Source organism: Mya arenaria, chromosome 3, assembly GCF_026914265.1.
Source record: "Mya arenaria isolate MELC-2E11 chromosome 3, ASM2691426v1".
Taxonomy (NCBI): domain Eukaryota; kingdom Metazoa; phylum Mollusca; class Bivalvia; order Myida; family Myidae; genus Mya; species Mya arenaria.
The window spans coordinates 45,827,213-45,851,743 of record NC_069124.1 but is presented as its reverse complement, the minus strand read 5'-3'; the positions used below and the strand labels follow the sequence as shown (position 1 = coordinate 45,851,743).

The 24,531-nt window shown below is 34.4% G+C and overlaps 2 protein-coding genes across 3 annotated transcripts in view; one reads left to right on the top strand and one right to left on the bottom strand.

Annotated features, from left to right (window-relative positions):
• Nucleotides 1–24,531, bottom strand: part of LOC128227958 (syntaxin-binding protein 4-like) — a 64,780-nt gene that overhangs the window by 38,526 nt on the left and 1,723 nt on the right. For both annotated transcript variants that reach the window (XM_052938945.1, XM_052938944.1), the window contains exons 2-10: nucleotides 22,949–23,042; nucleotides 21,725–21,801; nucleotides 19,568–19,663; nucleotides 14,574–14,643; nucleotides 14,121–14,195; nucleotides 13,443–13,605; nucleotides 11,680–11,800; nucleotides 10,379–10,620; nucleotides 8,890–8,986 (exon numbers count right to left, since the gene is read on the bottom strand). In XM_052938945.1, the coding sequence (XP_052794905.1) occupies nucleotides 8,890–8,986; nucleotides 10,379–10,620; nucleotides 11,680–11,800; nucleotides 13,443–13,605; nucleotides 14,121–14,195; nucleotides 14,574–14,643; nucleotides 19,568–19,663; nucleotides 21,725–21,801; nucleotides 22,949–23,016 (1,009 nt within the window). In that variant the 5' untranslated portion in view covers nucleotides 23,017–23,042. The remainder of the gene's footprint in view (nucleotides 1–8,889; nucleotides 8,987–10,378; nucleotides 10,621–11,679; nucleotides 11,801–13,442; nucleotides 13,606–14,120; nucleotides 14,196–14,573; nucleotides 14,644–19,567; nucleotides 19,664–21,724; nucleotides 21,802–22,948; nucleotides 23,043–24,531) is intronic.
• LOC128227962 (zinc-binding protein A33-like) lies at nucleotides 1,523–6,109 on the top strand. Its single transcript, XM_052938949.1, has 2 exons — nucleotides 1,523–2,346; nucleotides 2,623–6,109. The coding sequence occupies exons 1-2, from the start codon at nucleotides 2,018–2,020 to the stop codon at nucleotides 3,347–3,349; spliced, it is 1,056 nt and encodes a 351-aa protein (XP_052794909.1). The 5' UTR covers nucleotides 1,523–2,017; the 3' UTR covers nucleotides 3,350–6,109.

The following is a 24,531-nucleotide window of genomic DNA, read 5'->3' as shown; positions in this document are numbered from 1 at the left end:
TTATGTCCGAATTAATTAACCGAGTCCTGCCCTTATTCTATAAGATATCAACAGCGACACGCTTGATTAACTACAGAGTCTGAAAGCTGAGTGCGCCGCTTACGTCATTTTTATAAAATGTAATGAAAAATTTGTTGTCGATATGAAAATTATAGCTAGAAGCCCCGATTATGAATATAGATATATATGTTTATTAAAGATTATCAGCTGAATGTTGATCTACTGTAGTAGGATTAAGCACATAAATCACAAAACTGTTTCAGTACATTGATGCTTGTTTGCAAAACTGTACACATGGTCAAAATTTCCTTGCTGTAGCTTTAAAAATTAAAAAATTAAAAGGGGTGGGGCCAGCTTTTAACGGGGCATAATTTCAAATGTTTTGCTAGACAGTCATCATATGATGCTCCACAACAAATATCAAAGGTATGGGCCTTGTGGTTTGAAACAAGAAGATTTTGAAAATATTTCTTAAATAAGTCTCTAGGAAACTTGTAACCCCCGTAGCAGTGCCAGTTTTGAACGATGGTAGTGGACCACTAAATTAAGCCTTGTTCAAAATAGCAAGGATCTGCATAGCTGTTTCAGACAAAAAGGTTTTTAAAATTTCCCAATTTAGGTATACCAAACCTGTAAACCCGGGGATGTGGCCAGTAATGACCCCAGGGGCATAATTTGAACAAACATTCACAAGCAATTGTGACTTTACATGTAAACTTGGCTAAAAATAGACTTTGCTCATGTAGACTTGGCTTAAAATAGACTTAGCTAAAAATGCCATTTTTTTATACCTTCAAGACCCATAATCTAGGCATGCATGGGCTGATCTGGCTGGTTTTTAAAAGGAACCGAGCTTTAATGGATATCTAAATACTGTACAAGTTTCATTGAGATACAATCAAAACTGAAGACTGTATAGCGTTCGCAAGCAATTGGTTACAGACGCACAGATTTTATTATACTTTCAAGGCCCATAATCTAGGTATGCATGAGCGGATCTGGATGGATTCGAAAGGAAACGAGCTCTAATGGATATCTAAATACTGTAAAAGTTTCATCGAGATACAATCAAAACTGAAGACTGTATTGGTTCACAAGAAATTGTTTACAGACGCACGGACGCACATACTACGTACACATTACCATCGCATAATCTCTTCTGGCCTTTGGCCAATAGAACTAAAAATGGATGTTTTATGCATTTTTCTAAAGCTGCACTCTCACAGATTTACCATTTTTACAACTTTTTTTAAAAAAAATCTTGGAAAGTCATAAAAAAATAATTTTCGAACAGAAATATGAAAATCAACGATCTGATTTTTTGTCAGCAAACTTATTGGTTTGCAGATATTTATACAAAAATTTGCTCTTTCCAAGACAAAAAATATAAAAAGTTGTAAAAATGGTATATCTGTGAGAGTGCAGCTTTAATATATTAATTATTGTATTATTGTGCAATATATAATTTAGATTAACATTTATACAACTTTATCATTTAAATTCCAACATGTGACTGCATTTTGCATAAGAAAAATGCCTCTGTCAGAGAGCACTTTTTTCAGATTTATATTTTTATTTTTAATCTAATAAGGAGGGGAATTATGGCACGAAAATGGAGGGAAAATATACACTTTTGTAGACACTTTTGGCCACAAAATCATTAGAAAAGACAGTTGCATTTTCTTCTACCTTACAGGTATTTCTATTCTCAATGTTAAACAGGTTTAACGATGCAGACAGATAAACATCTGAATGCAAATATCTGTAAATACAGACAGTGTAAACTATTATATGGAACCTGACCTTCACCTTAAGTTTTATGTGTGGATTAACTCAGTCAGCAGTTACTTAAACAAAGAAGATATTGATATAAACAACACCCAATTGTAACAAAGATAAATAAACTTGTTAAAAATTAAAAGTGATCAACGGTGAGTTTAAAACATGGACTTTCAAGTGATATCCTGATAACTGTTATCAAGAATACAAATGAACTAAACTTGAATTCTCTGTAAAAATGGCAACGCCAGGTGATGAACATGTACTTTCCTCAGATCAAGTTTACGATTTTGCCTGCTCATCATGTGAAGAAGACAATGTTAATACAGAGGCTCAGTTTTCTTGCAAGGAATGTGAAAACTACCTCTGCAACAAGTGCATAAAACTGCACAATAAACTCTTCAAGAAGCATGAGGTGCTCGGACGCTCTGATGTTACAAAGTGGGTGGGGAAGAAGTGTGAAACCAGTCTGGAAAAGTGTGAAAAACACCCGGAGGAGAGTGTGAAGATGGTGTGTGAGGACCATGATGAGCTTTGCTGCTCTCTCTGTGTTTCCCTTTCTCACAGGTAACCATATATGTTCATATGCATAAAATCAGCGTATTATTCAATCACAATTTATTTACAAATCCCCCCCCCCAACTGCCACCCCATTAATGCCATATCAGAACTCCTTCAACTTTTTGTTCATTTATTGAATTTCTATTGATTTATTTCATGAATGGGTATTAATGTTTGATTAAAAGTATTAAATTCTCTTTGCTAATGTATGTACATGTAGTTACATAACAGGTAAACTCATTCAGTTAGAAATAAATTTCATGTTGTTGGTTCCATTTACAGAATGTGTCGCAGCATTAGACTCATTGATGATTTAGCAAAAGGAGTAAAAAATACAGACCAATTAAAAGACCTGACACAAAGGGTTAAAGCAGTCAACACCAAACTTATTACAATGAAAACGAAAAGGCTTAGCAACAAGAAAGCTCTACAAGATTCAGATAAAAACCTTGTTCAGGATATTAAAACCATCAGAGAAAAATTCTTAGCATCCCTTCAAGAGCTGGAAATTGACATTGGTGAAGAAATGGACACTCGAAAGGACATATTTGTAGGAAAGCTTCAAGAGGATGTTACACAATGTACAGAAATGCATGACAAATTGATTAAAACACTAGGCTATACTCAATCCGATGATGAAAGGATGTCTTACATTGGCTATAAAAGGTGTCAAGAACAGGTAAAAGATGCAGAAATAAGCCTGAATAAAATGTCAAAGATACCAGAGTATAAACTTTCATTCAAGATTGAGAAAGATTTAGACAATCTTTTTGACAGTTTAAATAGTGTAGGCAAAGTAGTTTCTACTCCAAGCTTTGATGAATGTGATTCAAAACCAGAACAATTTGTCCATGACACGAAAACAGAAACAAGCAGTACCACTGCAAGAAAATGCTATGATCCAAACTATGCGTTCACAACCAAAGCGACACACATCCACAATTTGAGGATAAAAGATGAGAAACCATGCTCTATTAAAGGAATTTGGTACTACAGACAGGGGAAATAGTGCTGGCCGACTGTGCCAATAATAAAATGAAAGTTTTAAGTAGGGAGTTTAAAATAGTCACTACTCTTAATCTTCCACAACACACTGAAAATATGTGCATTGTAGGTGGAAATGAGATTGCACTGGCAGTAGATGATGCTAAAAAGAAACATGAAGTTCATTTTATAACAATTGACAAATTTGAAGATATTGAAGCAAAATCTATCAGCAAGTTTGCAGTGGCACACAACTGCAATGCTGTAAGCTTTCACAATGATAACGTGTACGTTGGTTCAGAATCGTCTGTTTACATGTATAGCAAAGATGGGATAATAGTCAAACAGGTCTACCATAAATTGGGATGGTCTCAATGTACAGTGAACGGAATCCACACCAGCAACAATGGACAAAAAATTTACATTACAGACTCATCGAACCACACGGTGATAGCAGTTGATAATTCCGGAAAAATATTATCAACATGCAAGGATCCAGATCTAGTGTTTCCTGTCAGTTTATGTGTAAGCGAGCATGGGCACCTATTTGTCTGTGCAATGGGGTCAAACTCAGTACTGCAAATTGACAAGGAAGGGAGAAGGAAGTTAAGAACATTAGTCAGTGGTGAAAAGGTCAGCAAACCACTTGTAGTGTACTTTTCCACAAGGTCACAGCAGCTCATGGTAGCTGGTAAGACAAATGATTTACTTGTAGCTGACCTGATATAACTTAAAGTTACTTGCAGGTGACCTGATTAACTTAAGGTTACTTGCAGCTGACCTGATTAACTTAAGGTTACTTGAAGCTGACCTCATATAACTCTAAGTTACTTGAAGCTGACCTGATATAACTTAAGGTTACTTAAAGCTGATCTGATAAAACTGTAAGCTAGTTGAAACTGACCTAAAATATGTTTACATTAATTGAAGCTTACTTGATATACCTTAGGTTACTTGAGGATGACCTGATATAACTTAAAGTTACTTGAGGATGACTTGATATAACTTAAAGTTACTTGAGGATGACCTGACCTGATATAACTTTAAGTTACTTGAGGATCACCTGATCTTATAATTAACCTTAAGTTTGAAGATGCAACATTCTTCCTAAGTGTTTTGTTTTCTTTGTCCTTTGAAAGCATTGAATGGTCATATGACTTAATTTGGTGAATAGCATACTTATAGCCACTGTCAAGAGCAGTGATGACAAAATTGTACTAACCATTGCTGTTAGTTAACAGTCTCAAACAAACCAAGACTGCATTTTCTTCCTTTGGATCCCATTTCTAAACTTTTCGAAAAAAAGGTTTAAAAATATCTGGGGGGAATGTAAGGGATTGTCTCTTAGTGAAATTTTAAATATTTCTATCAACAGTTTTTTTTCTTTTTTTTGCAATTAATCATGATTGTACAAAATCATTTGCCAACATTTGCTTATGTAAAGGTATTTGTATTCATGCATATTCGGGCCATCTTATGTACGCCAAAATATCGTCAGAATATGAATTTCAGTTTAGGTTATATTTTACAGTTATTACAACATTATATTGATCACTCTTGTTTGCACGATGCTATGCAAGAGTTTGGTCTTGTTTTGTGGAGGAAACCGGAGTACCTGAAAACCCACTTGTCCAGCTTGGTGACCACAAACCAACTCACATGCGCCTAGACATTGGAATCAAACCCGGGTCGCCTAGTTGAGAAGTGAGTGCGCAAACAACTGCGCTTACCGGACAACCAATTTCAATTTAAAAAATATTTAGTGAGTGTCACAAATCAAACTATAAGTTCTGATTACAAGATATATAAACTTTGCCTAAACTGACCTACAAAGCACTTGTAGGTTTTGATATAAATATTATAACTAATCAAAAATATTAATTTGAAAACGGCAATCATAAGATGAGTGCATCGATAAGATGGCCCTATTTTGTACATATAAATTAACATACATGATAATATTCAAATATATTGATGATAATTGTTTTGTTTTAGTGTATGATAGTAATAAATTTCACCTAGTGAGCACGAAAAGCTATAATTCACGAGTGAAATATACTATTTTTGTGTTGTCGAGGTGAGATATATTGTGATCTTACACTGAAACAAGCAATTTTTTGTTTTATTATACGCCTTAACGGAATTTAAAAGGACAGTTTATTGTAGTCTTTCAGAAAATCGTGTCAAATTGTATGCAAACACAACATCATTTTAGAAATGACATCGTTAAAATTGCGTCACAGCCCTCTGCGTATTGACTTTGATTTAAAAGTGAGAGCAGGCGAAAATTTCAAAACAGAGAAAAATATCAAGTATATATTATTTATATTTCACTGATAAACCTCTTTAACCACCAGAAAGCATATAATAAAATTGTCCATTTAACTATGCAGAAGAGAGTATGTTTTTGCAAATGGTATCCTGAACTGTGTGTCTTGTATGCTTTATATAAATGTATAAAAGTTGTTTTTTTATTCAAATAAATATACATATAGTTTGAATGTTTGCAAGAATGTGATAATTCAGAGTTACAGATAAGTTTATTATTCATTACGCATTCCTTTTTAATTAATTGCGTATTCTGCCTTTTCTAATGCGTTTTGTTACTCATCAATTTTTAAAACAATTGCATGATTTTAATTGCATATTGACGCAAATACGCACCTAGCTTATTTGTAACTCTGATAATTACTATTTTTTCTATTATGCATGCCTATTTTGATTAATAAATCATATTTGTCATATATTCTATGTATCAATCCCTAATAAACATCTATAATGAGGAGTCCTTTCAGTGAATAATTGTCTATCCTGAAATAGCCAGAGGTTTGTTTGTCAGAGTACAAGAGATTTACGCACCCAAAGCAGGGTAAAGAGGCTTAGACCTTAGGCTTTAAAATTATTTCCACAATCATTCACATTCATTTCAAGGTATATCCTACTGTTTTTGCTGCAAATGTCTGAGCATAAACAATCTTTAGAACTGTACAATATTCTAGTCTGCAGTTAAAAGCTCTCAATCCAAATTTCAGGATTTTACCGGAAAATCTGTGATCTTGTTTTTGTCAGCAGTCTTACATGATTGGTTTAAATGCATTTTCACATAGATTTGCTTATTCCAAGACAAAAAAGTAAAAAAGTTGTCAAAACATTAAATCTGTGAGAGTGCAGCTTTAAGTGTACAAGAAAGAACACAAACTGTTTCAAATGACGAATGAAGTAACTTTAACTACATGTACATGCATTTCCTTTACCACTTCAGATACACTTAGCTTAACAATCAAGATGAATTACCGGAAGTGTATAATATACAGGATACCAGTACATGTTTTATAGAGGAAAAGAATATTCTTCAAACAAGAGAAACAAAACCATTAAACATGTCTGTTTTCTTCGGTTAATTAAGGGGCCTACAATGATGCCTCATTAGGGTCTAAGCTGGAGAGTAATGGAAGGGTGGTGCACCTTTTTGGAAGCACCTTTCTGCCCTCATGGAGACCAGAATGTGCAACTTCCTACTTTTAAAGAATTAAATTCTGAAGATAAACAAATATTTCTTTTATTTTGATTAAAACTTGAAATATGATTATGAATTCAAACAAACTTATACATAACATATTTGGTATTTGAAACCTGATATAAATTCAAATTTCTAAAAATTTCTATGAAATTCATGCTTAAAGTTAAATAATTCACGGCCCGAAACAATGTGCCCTTTTGTCCCACAGCACCCGGTCCCTTTTCTGTAGCAACCTGTCCTTTTTAAACCTGGCTTATCTGATGATGTACCTGACTTACATTTCAGCAAGAGTGACAGCACTTAATTGCTTAAAATTGCATGTTCAGAAAAATAATGAAAAATCGTGGATGAAATTTATTTCTGGGTTACAAAAATGCATATATCTTTGTTGAAATAGATGCAATCAACACAAAGCCTGAAGAGATTGTTGATTGGGCAGTGCCGATAAATTTTACTCATAAACATATTCTTTTTGTATTTGGTCATTTCCGAGAAAAAGTTAGTGCTTTTTGATTGGAAATCTGATAAAATATTCTTTCGTAAAAATTGCTCAACTCCAAATAACAGCTTTTTATGTTGCAACTGATATATGAATCATGCTTGTTAAATATTAAACCTCAAAACTTAATAGAAATTGATTTTTTTAACTTTTTAAATTTTGGTCCTTTAATGGACTTTTGCATTGCTGCAGGCGCTAAAATGCAGTCTTATGCAACTCTCATTTTGTACCTTTAATCAATGTCTTTTCCATGTGATGTATTACTTCATAATAATTTATGTGAAGCAAAAGAACATTTTGTCCCTTTAAATATACATGACAGTGTTTAATTTAGTAAACTTAAATATGTTTCTTCCTTAGAAATAGGTTTTATTGCCCCTAAAAGTGGGTAACCCTGCACAGGGGTGGGTATACCCTGAAGTGCAAGCTCAACATGCTAATTCTTCACTAAATGAACTTCATATCTAGTGTGTTCTCATATTTATACTCGCACTGGGGCCTTGCCCATACGGTGAGTGCTCTGATAAGATTGTTAGTCATTTTAGGTTTTTGGAGCAAAGTGCACAGGCAGAATGTTACCCTGATTAGAAATACCTTGGTTCTTTAACATGCCCCAGTTTATAGCACTCTCACACAGGACCCCCATTTAAAGTCCCTCCTGAAAGACGATTAGTATGTTAGTGGTGCAGCAGAGATTTGAACCAGCCACTGCCATTCAGTCGAGTGTTTTACCACTATACCACAGATCTGCCTGGTGAATATTCTAAAGATCATTGTAATGATAGAATAGGTGTCCGCTAATCTAGCCAGCACAATTGGTAAAATATTTACAGGTAGATCTGATTAGATCCTTAAGAAATTTCACTCTTAATATAATAGTCGAGGGTATATTAAGGAGAGCTATACTACTAAAGCATTATGAGTTTGAATAATCTTATATACTATGAGTTTTTAACTATCATAACATTAGAGAATTATAAAATTACAAAATGTTATGTAAATAAGTACTTTTATGTAACTGACTACCAAGTTTAAATAATTATTGGGCTAAAATCATTCAAGGGAGATAATAAAAATTACATAAATAATTAGATCATCCAACTGTATTTGATTTTATAATAAAATGATTAACTTTCAGTTAAACTACATATTAAAACAAACAGTAGGGTCTGCCCCTATTGTGATTTTCACACAAGTTGGTCACCATTTTACACCAGTGGTGTTGGTGTTAGTAGTTTATACTCCGGGTCCCGGCGTGAGCACATTGAAGGGTCCCTGAGTGACAGTTGAACCACCGCACACCTATCCTGGGCAGACTATCTGGCGGATAACCAGTACTAGGTGCCTTCACCTCCACAAGGAACTGACAACTTCTGTACATGCCCGGGGCAGTGGTACAGTGCGAATGGTCGTAGAAATGATTTCATAACCAATCACAACAGAAGTGACCTGGTCCGCCCGGGATTCGAACCTGGGTTGTCCGATTTAGAGTCCAACGCTCTACCGATTGAGCTAACCGGGCGGGTTAGCCACCAGTTTCACTTACCTCCATATAAAACCTTGCCGGCTGAATCAACATTGAGATGGGATCTCATCAGGGCCTCCTTGTCTGCAGTAACATCAAGGCCTAGATATGCCAGGGCCTGAAATGTATTGGAATATCAGGGTAAATTCTATGTCAGATTTTCAATGAAAGAAGTGCTCCCATTTGTCCAAAATTGGTGAGATAATTTTTAATTTCGGTGAGATTTTTAATAAGAAATGGACAAAGTTTTCTGATCTGAAATTTTGTGAGGTTTTCAGAGAGCTTCCGATATTATAGACGCTTATTAAAAGCAGATTGAAACAAAACTAATCCCTGTTGCAAAATTGCTTTAAAACATGTACATAGACGATGTTGTTGAAATAAATTGATTAGGCACAGGCAGACCATAGTTGGCAGCAAAAGTATAATTTAATAAACAAGAAGATAGGCCATAGGCAGTGCTGATGCTGTAAACAATAAAAGTGATATGGCACAAATCGCTAGCGAGGGCAATACAATCTCGCATTTTTGTATTTTCAATGCAATTTAGACAATTTTTATGCAAGGATACAATCTGGCATTTTTGTATTTTCAATGCAATTTAGACAATTTTTATGCAAGGATACAATCTCGCATTTTTGTATTTTCAATGCAATTTAGACAATTTTTATGCATGGATTCAATCTCGCATTTTTGTATTTTCAATGCAACTTACAATTTTTATGCGAGGATACAATCTTGCATTTATGTATTTTCAATGCAATTTAGACAATTTTTATGCAAAGAATCGCTTGCTAAAATCATGTCTGACATTATCCTATATTTAATATATTAACTTCAGAGGCTTTCTTAACATGAAAAAATACAACTCAAAAAATGAATAAGATGTATCACAGGTTTTGGTCTGAAGTCATTACTTTGGTATAAAGAAGTTAATGTAACAGATTCTCAAAAAGGTTATTGTTTACACTACACCAGAAAGAATACCTTTGAAATTGTCATTCAGGGTACTTTTTTTATCAATCCATTTATGGATGCTGCCTATTTTTCAGCTCTGATTTTGACAATTTTTCCACTGAGTCCTATCTTTGGTATTAAGGGTTTTAACCTGTTTTGTTTCACCAATAATTTTTGCCTGGGTCCTACCTATGCTAGCGTCCTATACACAGTATAATACAGTAATTTTGGCTCAAAATCCAATGCTATGAGATCATTATAATTATAGAATGATCATAATCATTTAAGTACCTGGGCCGCTAGCGCATTACTATGGTTGCATTATATTATGTTGTTTCACACTATGCTATGTCATGCTATTCTAATCATAGCAGTAAATAGAAAAAGGTTTACTCTTTCAAATGGTACCAATTTTAATATGTTGCAAAAAGTATGAAAAAAATGATGGGACCAGTCTATGTCATTATTGATCATCCCTTTAACTTCCAACAAAATACTTCCAGGATGCAACAAAAGACTCAAACGCTGCAATTTCAACACTGGCAGGGCTTACCGAAGTCAATTTGTTCACTTCGACTTTCTCCTTCGGGCCTATGGAGAGTTTCCGAGAGAGGGATGAGTTTTCCCCGACCCCTGAGGAGCCTAGTGGTTCCTCTCCCCCGAACACCGAACTGAAGGAGAGGGCAGTGGCCAGGGACATTACCGGGCCAGGAACCGGAGAGAAATCTACTGTCGGGGCACCAGAACTTCCTGTGTTGGAGAGGGCATTGGCTAGGGACATCACGGGGCCTGGAACTGGAGAGAAATCTACTGTCAGGGTACCAGAACTTCCTGTGTGGGGGCCCACAATGTTCCTCCTTAAGCTATTGGTATTATTTTATACATCATAGTTAAATCCTTGGGTAAAATTAAGAAACTACTTTGTATGGTAAAAATCATCTACAATCAATACATACACATGTATAACAAATCTAAATTTTGAGAGATAAACCTTTAAATACTAATTACTTATAACAAGACTGTAACCATGTATTTAATAGCTGAAAATACACAAATATTAATTTACTGGAGAGTCCAAAAAGATTCACAGCGATCAACTATTGTCTCATAAGGTAGAAATACTGTGTTTTCTGCACCTTTCTTTTAAATTAAACATGGCATCCTTCTTTTTTCGATATTTTATTTATCCTTTTCGGTAAATTAAAACAATTGTATTAATTGTGATACATCTTATTTGGGAGTAAGAGTGCATCTTTAAACATCTAGAATGATACTTTACAGTATGTATATGAGTGGTTTCAGCCAGACGCATGTTTCAATAAAGGAATTTAGTTGTAACTTCAATAATCTTTAATCTGCAAAAAAACATCACAAATGGCAAGAAAGGAGTTTATTATATTTCCTCAAGTTTAGAGGTCATTTTTAATATTGGCTTAAGTTCAGTTCACTTAAAGCTGCACTCTCACAGATTTACCATTTTGACAACTTTTTTATTTTTTATCTTGGAATGAGCCAAATTTTCCATAAATGTCTACAAACCAGTGGTATAAGACTTCTGACAAACGAACAGATTGCAGATTTTCATATTTCCATTAAAAAAATTAATGTTTTATGGCTTTTAATCTGTGAGAGTGCAGCTTTAAAGGATATCAAAAAAAAGAGACTATGACACGAAAATAACTTCAATTTACGACTAAAGTCGACTATGATCCTAATTGGTGGCGATCTTTATTAAAATGGTCCCCTAGTTTCCAAAAGATATATTGCTGAAGAGATTGACCAGGCTGCTCAGGGTTCAAAAGGCACATTGTATCAGGTTGTAAAGAACTAAAAGATAAAAGATAAACTAGATACCTTTTCGATTGGGTGTTGAGGACTGTGAGGGTAGAAAGCCCCTCCATGGCAGTTTAGGGGTCACTCCATTAGGGATCTGGGCTTCTGCTCCCATCATATCTGTAGGGGTCACTAGGGGCTCCTACAAAGAAAATATTAATCCAATTTATTTTCATAAATATAACAGGTATATATAACTGTTTCTTTGTGGTTTACCTTTATTGAGATTCATATTTGTACCTTTTCTTTAAACAGGAGTGGCATCCGATCATGTTCTAAGAATAGTTTAAATAAAGTTTTCTAAAAATGAAGCAACAGAAGCAAAATTAAAGTTATTATTCAACATTTTATTTTTTGTAAACATTTTCTGACGTCTGCTATTTAAAAGATACAATTTCAGTAATTGGCATGTATCAAGTTAAAAAATCTTAAAAAATTAAATTAATTTATTTTCTTTGATGTATAATAATGTAATTGGAATGAATATTGATAACACGACAGGGCTTTTTAACCTTAAAAGGAACAGGCATTTTAAAGGAAAAGGAGCATAGTTTTCCCCTTAAAAATATAAATTTCCTTCCAATAAAATGCATATTTCATTGTTGAAATGCAAAAATCGGCATTCAGCTTTTCATCAGGGGAAGTAAGTCATGCTGGTAAACTTAATTGATTAAACTTATTATCCTACACAGTGATCTCCCTTGACAAAGTTTATTTTTACTACATCCCACATTCCGTTGTAGTTTTTTTCAATCAAGCATGCCTTGCCTCTTCAAGGTATCAGATGCTTTCCTTAGAAAAATATACTAGCGAAAGCTGGGATTGAACCAGGTCCATTAGTTCAGTACAATACATTTTTGTCAGAAGTCAAGACCACACGGCTATGGGGGCTATTAACACTAGAGGGTTATTAAAGAATACTTAATTGTAACATGCAAATTCATTGGAAGGAGAGTAGCCTCCCGTGCTGCATGCATATTCTTTAAAACGAGACTTTGTAAGTTAACTGTCCCAGGGTATTTATTAAGTATAACTGAATTAAGTACCATGGTTGCCAACTATGGGATAACCCATGGAAAGCACTTTGTGACTTACTTCAAATGTGGTCCTTTTGCCTGAATAGACAGAAAAAGATACAAGAAGGTCCAGGTGAGATATCCTAGGTGTTTTGAATAAACCCCCTTGTTCTTAAACTTGGCCAGTTCATTGGTAAATAGGACACAACTTTCGAGTGTTTTTTTCTCTCCACTTTTTTGCAAATGGAACCATGGCCCTCAGAATTGTAAAAATAGCAACCAAGTGCGTAACATTGAGAGTAAAATATATATAAAAAAACAAAAACAAGGCAAAGCCTTTTGAAATCCTCAGTTTAAAGAATTTTCAAAAGATTAAGAATGCTTTTAAACATATCTGTACTCATTGAAATGTTAAGAGTTGATTTTTTTTAGGATTGTGAATTTTGTGTCCTATTTCTGTGAAAACTATATACTTTTTTTATTGTAAATTGGGCTGAGATATAGCCCCATTTTCAGTCAAAAAAATAATCCACTGAGTATACATTTTTTCCTGCCCTGGCCTCAATTGTGGAGTGATATGCAAGGGAGTCACCATAACCATTCTAAATGCTTTTGATATGATAGGGATTAAACCTGCTACCTCCCACACCAGAAGCCTATGCCCTACCATAAGGCTATCTAGACTAACCATTGGTACAGCTGGGGATTAAACCTTGCTACAATCCGCACCAGAAGCCTGCACCCTACCATAAGGCTATCTAGACTTACCATTGGTTGATTGTCGGGTGTGTTGACATCACTGCTGGGGGCCAGCTGCCCGTGTTCACTGTCTGAGTCCCCAAGGTGGGAGATCTGGGCTACGGAGGCCGGGGTGAGGGAAGCTGGAACACTCTTGTTCTGCTTCTTCTCCATGACTTCCCTGAAATCTGTCCTGAGGAAAGGGAGAAAGTTACATGTAAAATATTGCACAGTAGAGCAAGGGCCCTTTCTTTGTCACTTCAATATTTTTTTTCTGTTATATTCTCAAAAATGGAAACAAATTGATCTTTTTTATTTCCACAAAGTCATGCTTATTTTAAATACTGGCTTAAGTTCAGATTTCACACAAATATGTATCAAAATAACAACACTATGGCACTAAGATATTTTCACTCAGCTGCGTCATTATTCTACCTCTAGAGCTAGACAGTAAAAGTGCTGCTATATGCATATCGAGAACCAGTTCACATTATGATCAAGGTTATATTCAACTCACTTGGAATTTTGCAGATAATAGATTTTGATTTCACTTGTACCGTATTTCCCCGTCTTATAAGATGGGGAAAATGGGTCCTGACTTCATATCATGAAATCATGAAATCTGAATCTGCAAAACTCCACACAGGTCGATACAACCTCAAAGATCAAATTGGAAACTTATGACCCTAGGATATCCTCAGTACATACATGGCCTGTTCATCCCTACAGATGACCATCTCTAGGTGGTTGGTGAAGCAAGCCAGACGCAATATTGAGGCAGCTCTGTAATGAAATATATGAAGGAAAAGGATAATTTTTAGAGGCGACACAAACATCTGCGCTTAATCACCCTTACAAAACTTTTAACTTTATTTTATAAGTGCCAATGCGCTTGAGAAGGCAAGAAATCTATTTTTAGAGTGCACGTTGTATTAAATATTACCACATGGGTCATTACGGAATAACTAATGATGACTTAACAGGTAATTTTATAAAGGCAAAGTCAAATGAGATATAATAAAATAAATATCAGATCTCAGGGTAAGAGCATATTATGTCAACCCTTACAACGTAAATGTAAACCTCCGCTAACGCCTTGGTTTGATATTAACTTTCCCGTTTCATTTTTTTTATTTGATTTATTTACATGTGAGTACCAACCTTTCATTTGTGACACCTTCAAGACTTTCCCCATTCACTTCAAGAATCTGATCTCCTCGCTGTAAACCACCTGAAAAACAAATATATATTCAAACATTTTCTTCACAATCTCCTCGCTAAAAAAACCCACCTGAAAAACATAGAAATATTCAAATGTTTTGTTCAGTTAATTTCAATTTAATTTATGCTTACGGTAATTGGAAACGACATTTAGATTTAATACATTGAATAAATCACACTTGATTTCGGCCCTTGCCTTGTGCCCCTAAGCTGGAAATATTTTTTTAGTATGACTACTGGGCTTACGGTAATTGGAAACGACATTTAGATTTAATACATTGAATAAATCACACTTGATTTCGGCCCTTGCCTTGTGCCCCTAAGCTGGAAAAAATTTTTTAGTATGACTACTGGGCTTTTCATCATTGTATTATCAAGTCCATTGTGTGGCAAAATGCATACTTGTGTCCATTTTAAAAGGACATGAGAAAGCACCCCTGATGAGGCTTGAAAAAACAACCTCTTGCAAAGAGAAGCAGTCACCTTTGAAAAAGATCAGGAGCCTAATAATAAAGCTTCTTAGCAAAATTTTTTAACTTAATGATTTTTTTGATTTTTTTACGATGAATATTTTAATTACCCTTTACTTTCATCAAATTTATTCATTGTGCATTTATTATATGGACTTTTTTTTGCTTATTTTCATACTTTACAAACATTCTTTAATTTCAAATAGAAAAGAAGACAATTTTTCAATTCTTCACCATGATGCTTAATGAATACGCAATAGGCCCCAATTCCTTAAAAATACTTAAGTCATTACTTAATAACAAACTCGAACACATTTTACCCCTTTAAAGCCTAGCATGGCTCAAGATTTTAACTGTTTTTCATGTACACTTTCATTAATTATTGCTATAGACTTTAGTCAAAGAGATTGAAATTAAAGCTGTTTTGGAACAGGAAATTTACTTCAGTAGTTACACATAGAGAATTAAAGTACTCAACTGCTTTTTCTTTACATTTTATTGACCTTAAAAAAGAAGCTAAAGCATAAAATTTGGTTAAATATTAAGAATTTTTTATTATCAGAATGTAGTTCATTTCTTTTCACTGTATATACACAAGATTTAAATTAAGTACTCAGTTGAGTAAACACTTGAGAAGGTTTGAGAAACTGGGGCCAAGCAGGCTCCAATTTATCAAGCAATCTTATATCATACTTTACTGTGTATACTATAGGACACATTTTTTCCGCAGAATTCCCATAAAAATGCCTGCGTCAAATCTTAAATATTATGCCTTTTTTTTGGAAGTCCATTTCAGGCCAAATTTGGCTCTTCAGAAATATAAATGGAACAAGAGCGGTCACAGACAGCTATATCCCCCGCCTCATGGGGGCATTTTTTGTAACGAAAGCCAATCAATGGTAAGGGTAGTTTCTCAGGAACGTAAGTTTAAGAAAGGGCAATAACTTTTTCAAAAAAGGTCAAATTGCAAAAGCCTGACAATATGTGCTGTGCCACTATATAGTCATAAACATAAGAGGAGTTGCGAAGAAACCAATTTTAAATGTAAAATAAAGAAAGGGCAATAACTTTTTCAAAAATGGTTGAATCGCGAAAGCCCGACAATATGCGTTGCGTCACTATATAGTCATCAACCTGCGAAAGTTTGGTAGAAATTGCATGAAAAACGTAAGAGGAGTTGCGAAGAAACCAATTTTTAAAGTAAAAAAGGGCAATAACTCTTTCAAAAATGGCCGAATCGCGAAAGCCCGATAATATGCGCTGCGTCACTATATAGTCATCAACCTGTGAAAGTTTGGTAGAAATCGCATGAAAAACGTAAGAGAAGTTGCGAATAAACCAATTTTAAATGTAAAATAAACAAAGGGCAATAACTCTTTCAAAAAATAGTCGAATAGGGAAAGCCCGACAATATGCGCTGCTTCACTTTATGATCATCAATCTGTGAAATTTGGTAGAAATCATATGAAAAACGTAAGAGGAGTTGCAAAGAAACCGATTTTAAATGTAAAATGAGCAAAGGACAATAACTCTTTCAAAAATGGTCAAATTAGGAACACCCGAAAATATGCGCTGCTTCACTTTATGATCATCAATCTGGGAAAGTTTGGTAGAAATCGCATGAAAAACGTAAGAGGAGTTGCGAAGAAACAAATTTTAAATGTAAAATAAGCAAAGGAGATGCAAAGAAATGAATGTGGGACGGAAGGACGGACGCACACACGCACGCACACGGAATCGCGCCTACCATTACTACTATAAAAAAGAGTTTGTTTACTGTTTCATTTCAAAGGGACCTAACTCACATCTTCTGGATTAAGTTAAATGAGTTATATTGGCAGTGAAAAAAATCGGGATATAGTGAGTTCCAGTCATTATTTTAAAATTTTGAAATTGTACAATAATGTTATGTAATATGATTCTTTAATATAAATAAATTAACAATTCATGCATACTGTGAAGGAGCATCATTGTGCATTGTCAATGCTGTTGGTGTGAAAAACTCCCTCTGCCTTAACTAGAGTATAATACCAATAGTACAAACTGTTGCGATGGTAGAGTTGTTTGTTCTCACTATGCCACTTGTTTTAATACTTATCTGAAGGTGTTGAGATGTTGAGAACATTCATGTACAATATAAAGCTATTGGTTTTATAAAGTGTATCCCATTCAGAGCTCCTCAGCCATTTTCTATGAAAACAACCCGAACCTTGCATGTATATGGATGGTTTAAAATGTCAGAAATCAGTACACTTTATAACTAAGATGCAAGCAGATCAAGTAGTAATTTCAATTAACTTAAATTAACTTAAGGGACTTAACTCTTAGGAATCTTATTTATGTTTGCAATAATACACATCACTGGCAATCAATTTTATCTTATATCTACAAATACAAGCTAAAACACTACTTTAATTTTAACAAGCATTTTCAGTGAAATGATATCCCTCGCCAACGATGGCTTGTTTGTGCTTGATGGCTTGATTGTGCTTGAAGGTTAAAAAAAATCTCAGAAAGAATAAGATAAGCACATTGGTTTTACTGAGAAACAGCTGCAAACAATGATTTTTTAATAAATCAAGGGCAATAATTCTAAGGAAAATTGACCAATCCAAAAGAAAAATAGACAGGCATCATCACAGTATGTTGGTTCTTATTTATTCCAAGTGTCATGAAATTCTACCAGCTAGTTGCATAGAAAAGGCTGCAAACATGGATCTTTTAATAAATCAAGGGCAAATAACTCATATAGAAATTACACAATCCAAAATATAAATAAACAGGCATCATCGCAGTATGTTGGTTCATATTTATTTCAAGTTTCAAGAATTTCTACCAACTAGTTACTGAGAAATGGCTGTAAATGAGAGTTTTTCAAAAAAATCAAGGGCAATAACTCCAAGTACAATACCAATCCAAAAAAAATGAACAGGCATCATCCCAGTATAGTAATTCATATTTATTTTAAGTTTCATGAAATTCTGCCAGAATGACTGTGAATGTGCATTTTTCAAAAAATCAAGGGCAATAACTCCAAGGACAATTGACCAATCAAAATTTTTTTTGGACAGGCATCATTCCAGTATAGTGGTTCATATTTATTTTAAGTTTCATGAAATTATACCGGCTAGTTACTGAGAAAACACAGGTGACGGACGGACGGAAGGAAAGACGGACGGACGGACAACGCCATTTCAATATCCCCCTCCCTATTTCATAGGCGGGGGATAATTAATAATATAATACAAAATTTTATGAACTTCTTCTTCTGATGTACTGGCATGAATCTGAGGTTGTTTACGTAGAAAATAGCCGAGGTGTTTTGAATGAGTGTATCCCTTGCGGACCCCTGGTCTAATATTTATAAAATAAGTGTTTTCAGATGCATAACTGGGAAAACTAATTTTTGGTCCAAAAACATGAGCGAGACGCTTTTAAGGGAAATTATATTTATCATAATCAAGATATTTTATTTATTTTTGTAACATCAAGTTGAAGGAAGTAATTTGATTAAATAAACGAGGTAATTATGCTTACAGTGATCATATTAAATATATATAATTACTTGATTATATCTTAAATAATTAAATTCTAAGGACTTTCTTGATAATACTCACTTTAAGGATAAGCACACTTATACTTTTCTTTTAATTTGACAATGAAAAATCAACTTATTAAAGTTAGGAAATAACTTCAGATGCTTTACACAAAGAGCAGCAGACAACTTAATGTCAAGTTGAAGTAAAATCTTGACCTTAAGTTAAAGCAAAAATGCTACAGAAACAAAATATCAAAAATATCAAGAAGAGCCTAAAACAGGGTCATAACTAGATAATTATTATAAGCATTTTTCAGAAAAAAAAGTAAAAATGTTTAAAGGTTTTAACTATAATATAGGACAATATGATAATTGATAAAATATATAAAAAAGTTTAATTAATAAATAAAGTACTGATAGGAATGCTGGAGAGACTGCAAAAACACACTAAACCAAAGCTCCTCCCCTAAACCTCCCTTGGGTTAACCATTCTGGTAGCAGAATCTTCTCGATGAAGACAGCTCTTCAGTCTAATTTACAAACAAGAATAGCCAACCCAGGAGACAAAGGTGTTACAAACCTTGTGAGACAGCCACCACCCCAGGAAGAATTCTCTCGATGAAGACAGCTGTTCAGTCTATTTTATAAACAAAAATAGCAAACCCAAGAGACAAAAGTGTTACAAACCTTGTAATTCAGCCTCGCCGAGGGAAGATTTCACTCGATGAAGACAGCTGTACAGTCTATTTTGCAAACAAGAATAGACCCCCCCCCAACATTCAGTGGGAATAAAAGTGCTACCACCCTTGTGAGTCAGCCACGCCCCCAGGCAGAATCCTCTACGAAGACAGATCTTCAGTCTAATTTATAAACAATAAGAGATACCCGCCCCCCACCACAAATCCAGAGACAAAAGTGCTACCCACCTTGTGAGTCAGCCAAGCCCCCAGGCAGAATCCTCTTGATAAAGACGCTATACAGTTCCTCACAATCTATGCTGCAACCTCCAACAATCTTGATGCCTGGTAAAACAACGAGATTTAAACAGGAGCAAAACAAGAATAAAGGGAAAATATGCATTCCGTAATGATCAGTTCTTTTTGAAAAATAAAGAAAGTAAAAAAATAATAAAATGAAAGTAGATTCAGATAATTCAGATAATTATGTTGTGTAGGGTTACTTTTTGCATGTAAGGAAATATTTCTGTGACAAGATATTAAAAACAAGAGCTGTCACAAAGACAGCGCGCTCGACTATTCCGCCACTTTTCAGTGTAAGGATTGAAAAGTTTTGGCGAAACATGCATGGATCACTGTTAGATTAGATTTCAATGCAATACATGATGTGAGGAGATATTAACATAAATGTGGTAACATGCAAAATTTTAACCAAAATGTTTAAGTGTAATAATAAAGGGCCATTATTTGCAAAACACAGTTATCTTACTTGATTATTCAATTAGGTTGGGTGGTTGAATACCATTGTATAAAGTCTCAATGCAATACATCAAGTAGTTGCTGAGATATTATCCTATGTGTGCTAACATGCAAGACCTTAACCAGAATTTCTAAGTCGCATAATAAAGGGGCAAAAATTATATAATATGAAAGATAGAGTTATCTTACTTGATTAAATAAGAAGGTTAAATGGTTGGGAGCCTGTGTGTAAAGTTTCAATGCAATACATGATGTATTTGCTGAAGCATTGGCTTAAAAGTGGTTACATGCAAAACCTTAACCAGAATTTCTATGTTGAATAAAAAAGGGGCCATTATTTGAATTTAATGCAAACTAGAGTTATCTTACTTGGTTATTTAAGTAGATTGGATGGTTGAGTACCATTTTATAAAGTCTCAATGCAATTCATCCAGTAGTTGCTGAGATATTAACCTATGTGTGCTTACGTGCAAAACCTTAACCAGAATTTCTAAGTCAAATAATAAAGGCCTATTATTTGCATTAAATGTATACTAGAGTTATCTAACTTGGTTAATTAAGTAGGTTGGATGGTTGAGTACCATTGTATCATGTCTCAATGCAATACCTCAAGTAGTTGCTGAGATATTAACCTATGTGTGCTTGCACGCAAAACCTTAACCAGAATTTCTAAGTCAAATAATAAAGGCATATTATTGGCATTAAATGCAAAGTAGAGTTATCAAACTTGGTTAATTAATTAGGCTGGATGGTTGAGTACCATTGTATCATGTCTCAATGCAATACCTCAAGTAGTTGCTGAGATATTAACCTATGTGTGCTTGCACGCAAAACCTTAACCAGAATTTCTAAGTCAAATAATAAAGGCATATTATTGGCATTAAATGCAAAGTAGAGTTATCAAACTTGGTTAATTAAGTAGGCTGGATGGTTGAGTACCATTGTATAAAGTCTCAATGCAATACCTCAAGTAGTTGCTGAGATATTAACCTATGTGTGCTTGCACGCAAAACCTTAACCATGGGGTGACGCCGATGCTGATGGTGACGCTTGGGTGAGTAGTATAGCTCTCCTTATTCTTCGAATAGTCGAGATAACAAGGGTGCATTGTGGAGAAAGGAAATGTTTACCTGGCATATTTTTTTCAAAGGGCATAGATACAATTATTAAACCCAGAGTTATGGGCCTTGCTGTCAAAGTAAATATTGCCACTGGCAACATAGTTTTGTGTCATTATCTTAAAAGTTTTTTAACATATACCGATGATAAGGCAAAAGGTTAAATTTTTGCTGAACTCCACCACCAATGACAACACCAAAGGGCTATGACAAAACCTCAAACTCAGAATTTTTTCTAAGAATCTTAGATGTGTCATCAGGGGTGACCTGCAGTATACTGATGAGGGGAGGTTAGGCACCTTATTTACCCTTGCTATCAGGTAAAATCAGTTCGGCAATCACAAGTATACTGCGTAATGTGCATATAGTTCTTATCGTTCTCCAAAGACACACCTCAGTGATTCCAATCAGTCCATTGGCCAGTTATTTTTACAGTCCAATCAAAACCCTTGAATTCTTATCTTAAAATTAAGATAAATCTAAGGCGGTAATTGAATACAGCCCCTGCAGTACACTGCATATAGCCTACCAATGCCTTTTTTACAGTTCTCCAACACCACAAGTTCAGCCACCCGGTAATTCTGGTCTGCAACTGCCCCAGGTTCTCTGTAAAGAAAATGAATACATATTGCGTGCAATACATGTGGTTCTCTTTGTTTTTATCAGGCTCATAGCTGCCTATATATGAGTAAGTGGCTAAATTCACATTTTTCTGACTAGAAATATAAAAAAAATCAGCCAAAATTGCAGTATGTGTACTTGACTACATGATCCACAAACGGTCCATTTTTCAGTACTAAATAAAGCACACCAGCATGCCAAGAATGCACCAGATTGCAACATGGTTTTTCAAAAGGGGGTATGCCCCCAAAACCCCATTGCACGATTATGAATCCACATGAATGGAGGGCTAGCCACACCCCTGTTTAGTTTATACCTTTTTCTTTTAGCTCAAGTGCGATGAATGCTAATAAATTATAGAATTATGCTTGAGTCCTGTAAGAACTCAGTACTGGTGCCCATCTTGCGAGGTAATAAGCAAGTTCCCTTTGTGCTGATCAAACCTATTTAGGTAAGAGGCCGACATTTAAGTCACGCGACCACTTTTTAAACCCAATTGTTCCCTTGGTAAGTCAATAACTATTGTGTGAAAACTGTATCAAGAGTTTTGCATTGTACCACTCTTAATTTCTCAGAACAACTCATTCACTTCACTGTTGATTAAATTAAATTAAAGGCTGATGAGTTTTGCTCTTGAATGACCTTCAATTTTCAAGCGATATACTTAAAACCACTTCAAATGTTGACAAGAGCAATATTGTGAAAAACGATCACTTCAAATTGTGTTAAATACAAGAGTGCTGTGAAGGAACCTTTCTCTGTATTTATAGTCAAACAAGGAGTTTAACTCAACAATCATTTAGTTTGGGGCATTGTACATGTGTGTCAACATGTTGTTGATCACAGGTGTACAAATTTCATTTGAATATCTTGAACATTTTTTGAGTTACAGCCAACCGAGACTGAAGCTAATGCATTATGATGCTGAAACTAATGCCGATAACATCAAGGCTGTCTACACAAAAGCCTTAATTTTCTCTTCAAAAAAACAACAGACAAGCTGTAAACAAAAATTACAAATTTTGGATTTTGTTCATTATTCAAATTCAATTTAACTGATAATCTCGAAGGAAAACTCCTTTGCTAAAAAGATTGCATAACAACATTGAAAATCAAAACTTATACACTCTACCCTGCATTCTCCTGAAGAGGAGCCTCATGCTGCAGCTCTGTACTCGTAATCACCAACGTGTCCGACATTTTCGCTGCTTTTTGTTCATTTCATTCTGAAGATGAAAATGATATCCTTTAACACAGTGGTCGAAATTAGCACAAGCCCGTTAGCCCTGCAATGGTAAAATGCCATCTGGGCTTATGCTCAAATTCTTAATTTTATACATGTATAACAGGGCTTTTTAAAAAATATTGATGCAAAAATATAGGAATTCGGGCTATTTAGTATTTGATACCAAAGTCTTAATTTCGATGTCTATTAAAATACATTATATATTATATATTCAATGTCATGAACTTACAGCTGCAAACACAATGGATAATTGCTTTGTTTTAAATTTCAATGAAATATCAAATAGGTCCATGGACTATATCATGTATATTTCATCATACATCATCAATGATGTTGCCATGGTGGCGCCATCGTGAAATAATGTCATTATATATTTATTTATATAATATAACCAGTGTTATAACATATATACAGGATTTCAACCTATTATTCGACTATTTTTAGATCTGCTTATATACTAGTTCTAGCTTCCATAACTTTAATGTTGATACTTATTTTTTGATGTTTACAACACATTCAAGTTATGACGTAACCCCCATAGTAAAGTCAACCAGAATCAATTGAGAGTGATGATGCAATGCAATCACATGACCATGATGACGTTGATGGATTCTATTTAAAGTTAAAACAAACTGAGTAAAATTAAATATCATGGTCCCTAATGTCCCTAAATATGGTCTGTTTTGTCCCCAAATCTGGTCTGTTATGTCTGGTCAGTAATGTCCATGGTCCGTAATGTCCGTGACCCTATTAGACCATTGTCAACCATAATTACTAGCCATTCAATTATGGCAAGCATACATGTAATTCAGTAGCAAGGTTTACATAAGCCACTCAAATTCTCAGGAAATGCGCCAGGCCCTTCAATAGAGGATTTTTTTCAAAATAAGGGAGTTTCAAATAAATACATAATAATTGTTATTCTCAAATAAAGTTAAGTTTAAGAGGATTGTTTTGCCATTTAGACATTCACATTACATAAAGAAATAACTGGATTCTAGTGGTATCATTTATATTATATATAACAGGTGAAACAATAGCAATATCCTGGCAATTTTTAATTTTGATAAAATAAAAAATCTTTATAAGCGGTCTATTAGAACAAAATTTAGATGATGATATACATTTTTTACGCAGAGAATTTTATAGAAGTCTTGTAAAATAAACCTAAAGATATGATCTATGGAAAATTTGTTTTCGGTCTACTAAAAGTTTGAAGTCTTTTGCAATGTCTGCTCGCACACTGAATGCTTGTATGTTTTCTGCCTCATCTTTGCATGGCAAAATAATGAGAATAGGTTTTTGGTCATGAATGGTAAATTTTCAGTAAAAATAACAACACTGTCTGCTTTGCTAAAACTTCATACAAGAAGTTTTGCTTTTCTTCAATTAAAAATCCACATTTTACTGAACCTTTCAGCACTTTTGTTTGTTCCTTGAAAAATTCAGTGTTATGGTGGAGATAGTGT

What these genes read in the sequence shown, in the direction of transcription:
- LOC128227962 (XM_052938949.1), top strand. Translation starts at nt 2,018, where the DNA reads ATGGCAACGCCAGGTGATGAACATGTACTTTCCTCAGATCAAGTTTAC. An exon ending in TGTGTTTCCCTTTCTCACAG is followed by an intron (nt 2,347 to 2,622) that starts GTAACCATATAT and finishes TTCCATTTACAG; the next exon opens with AATGTGTCGCAGCATTAGAC.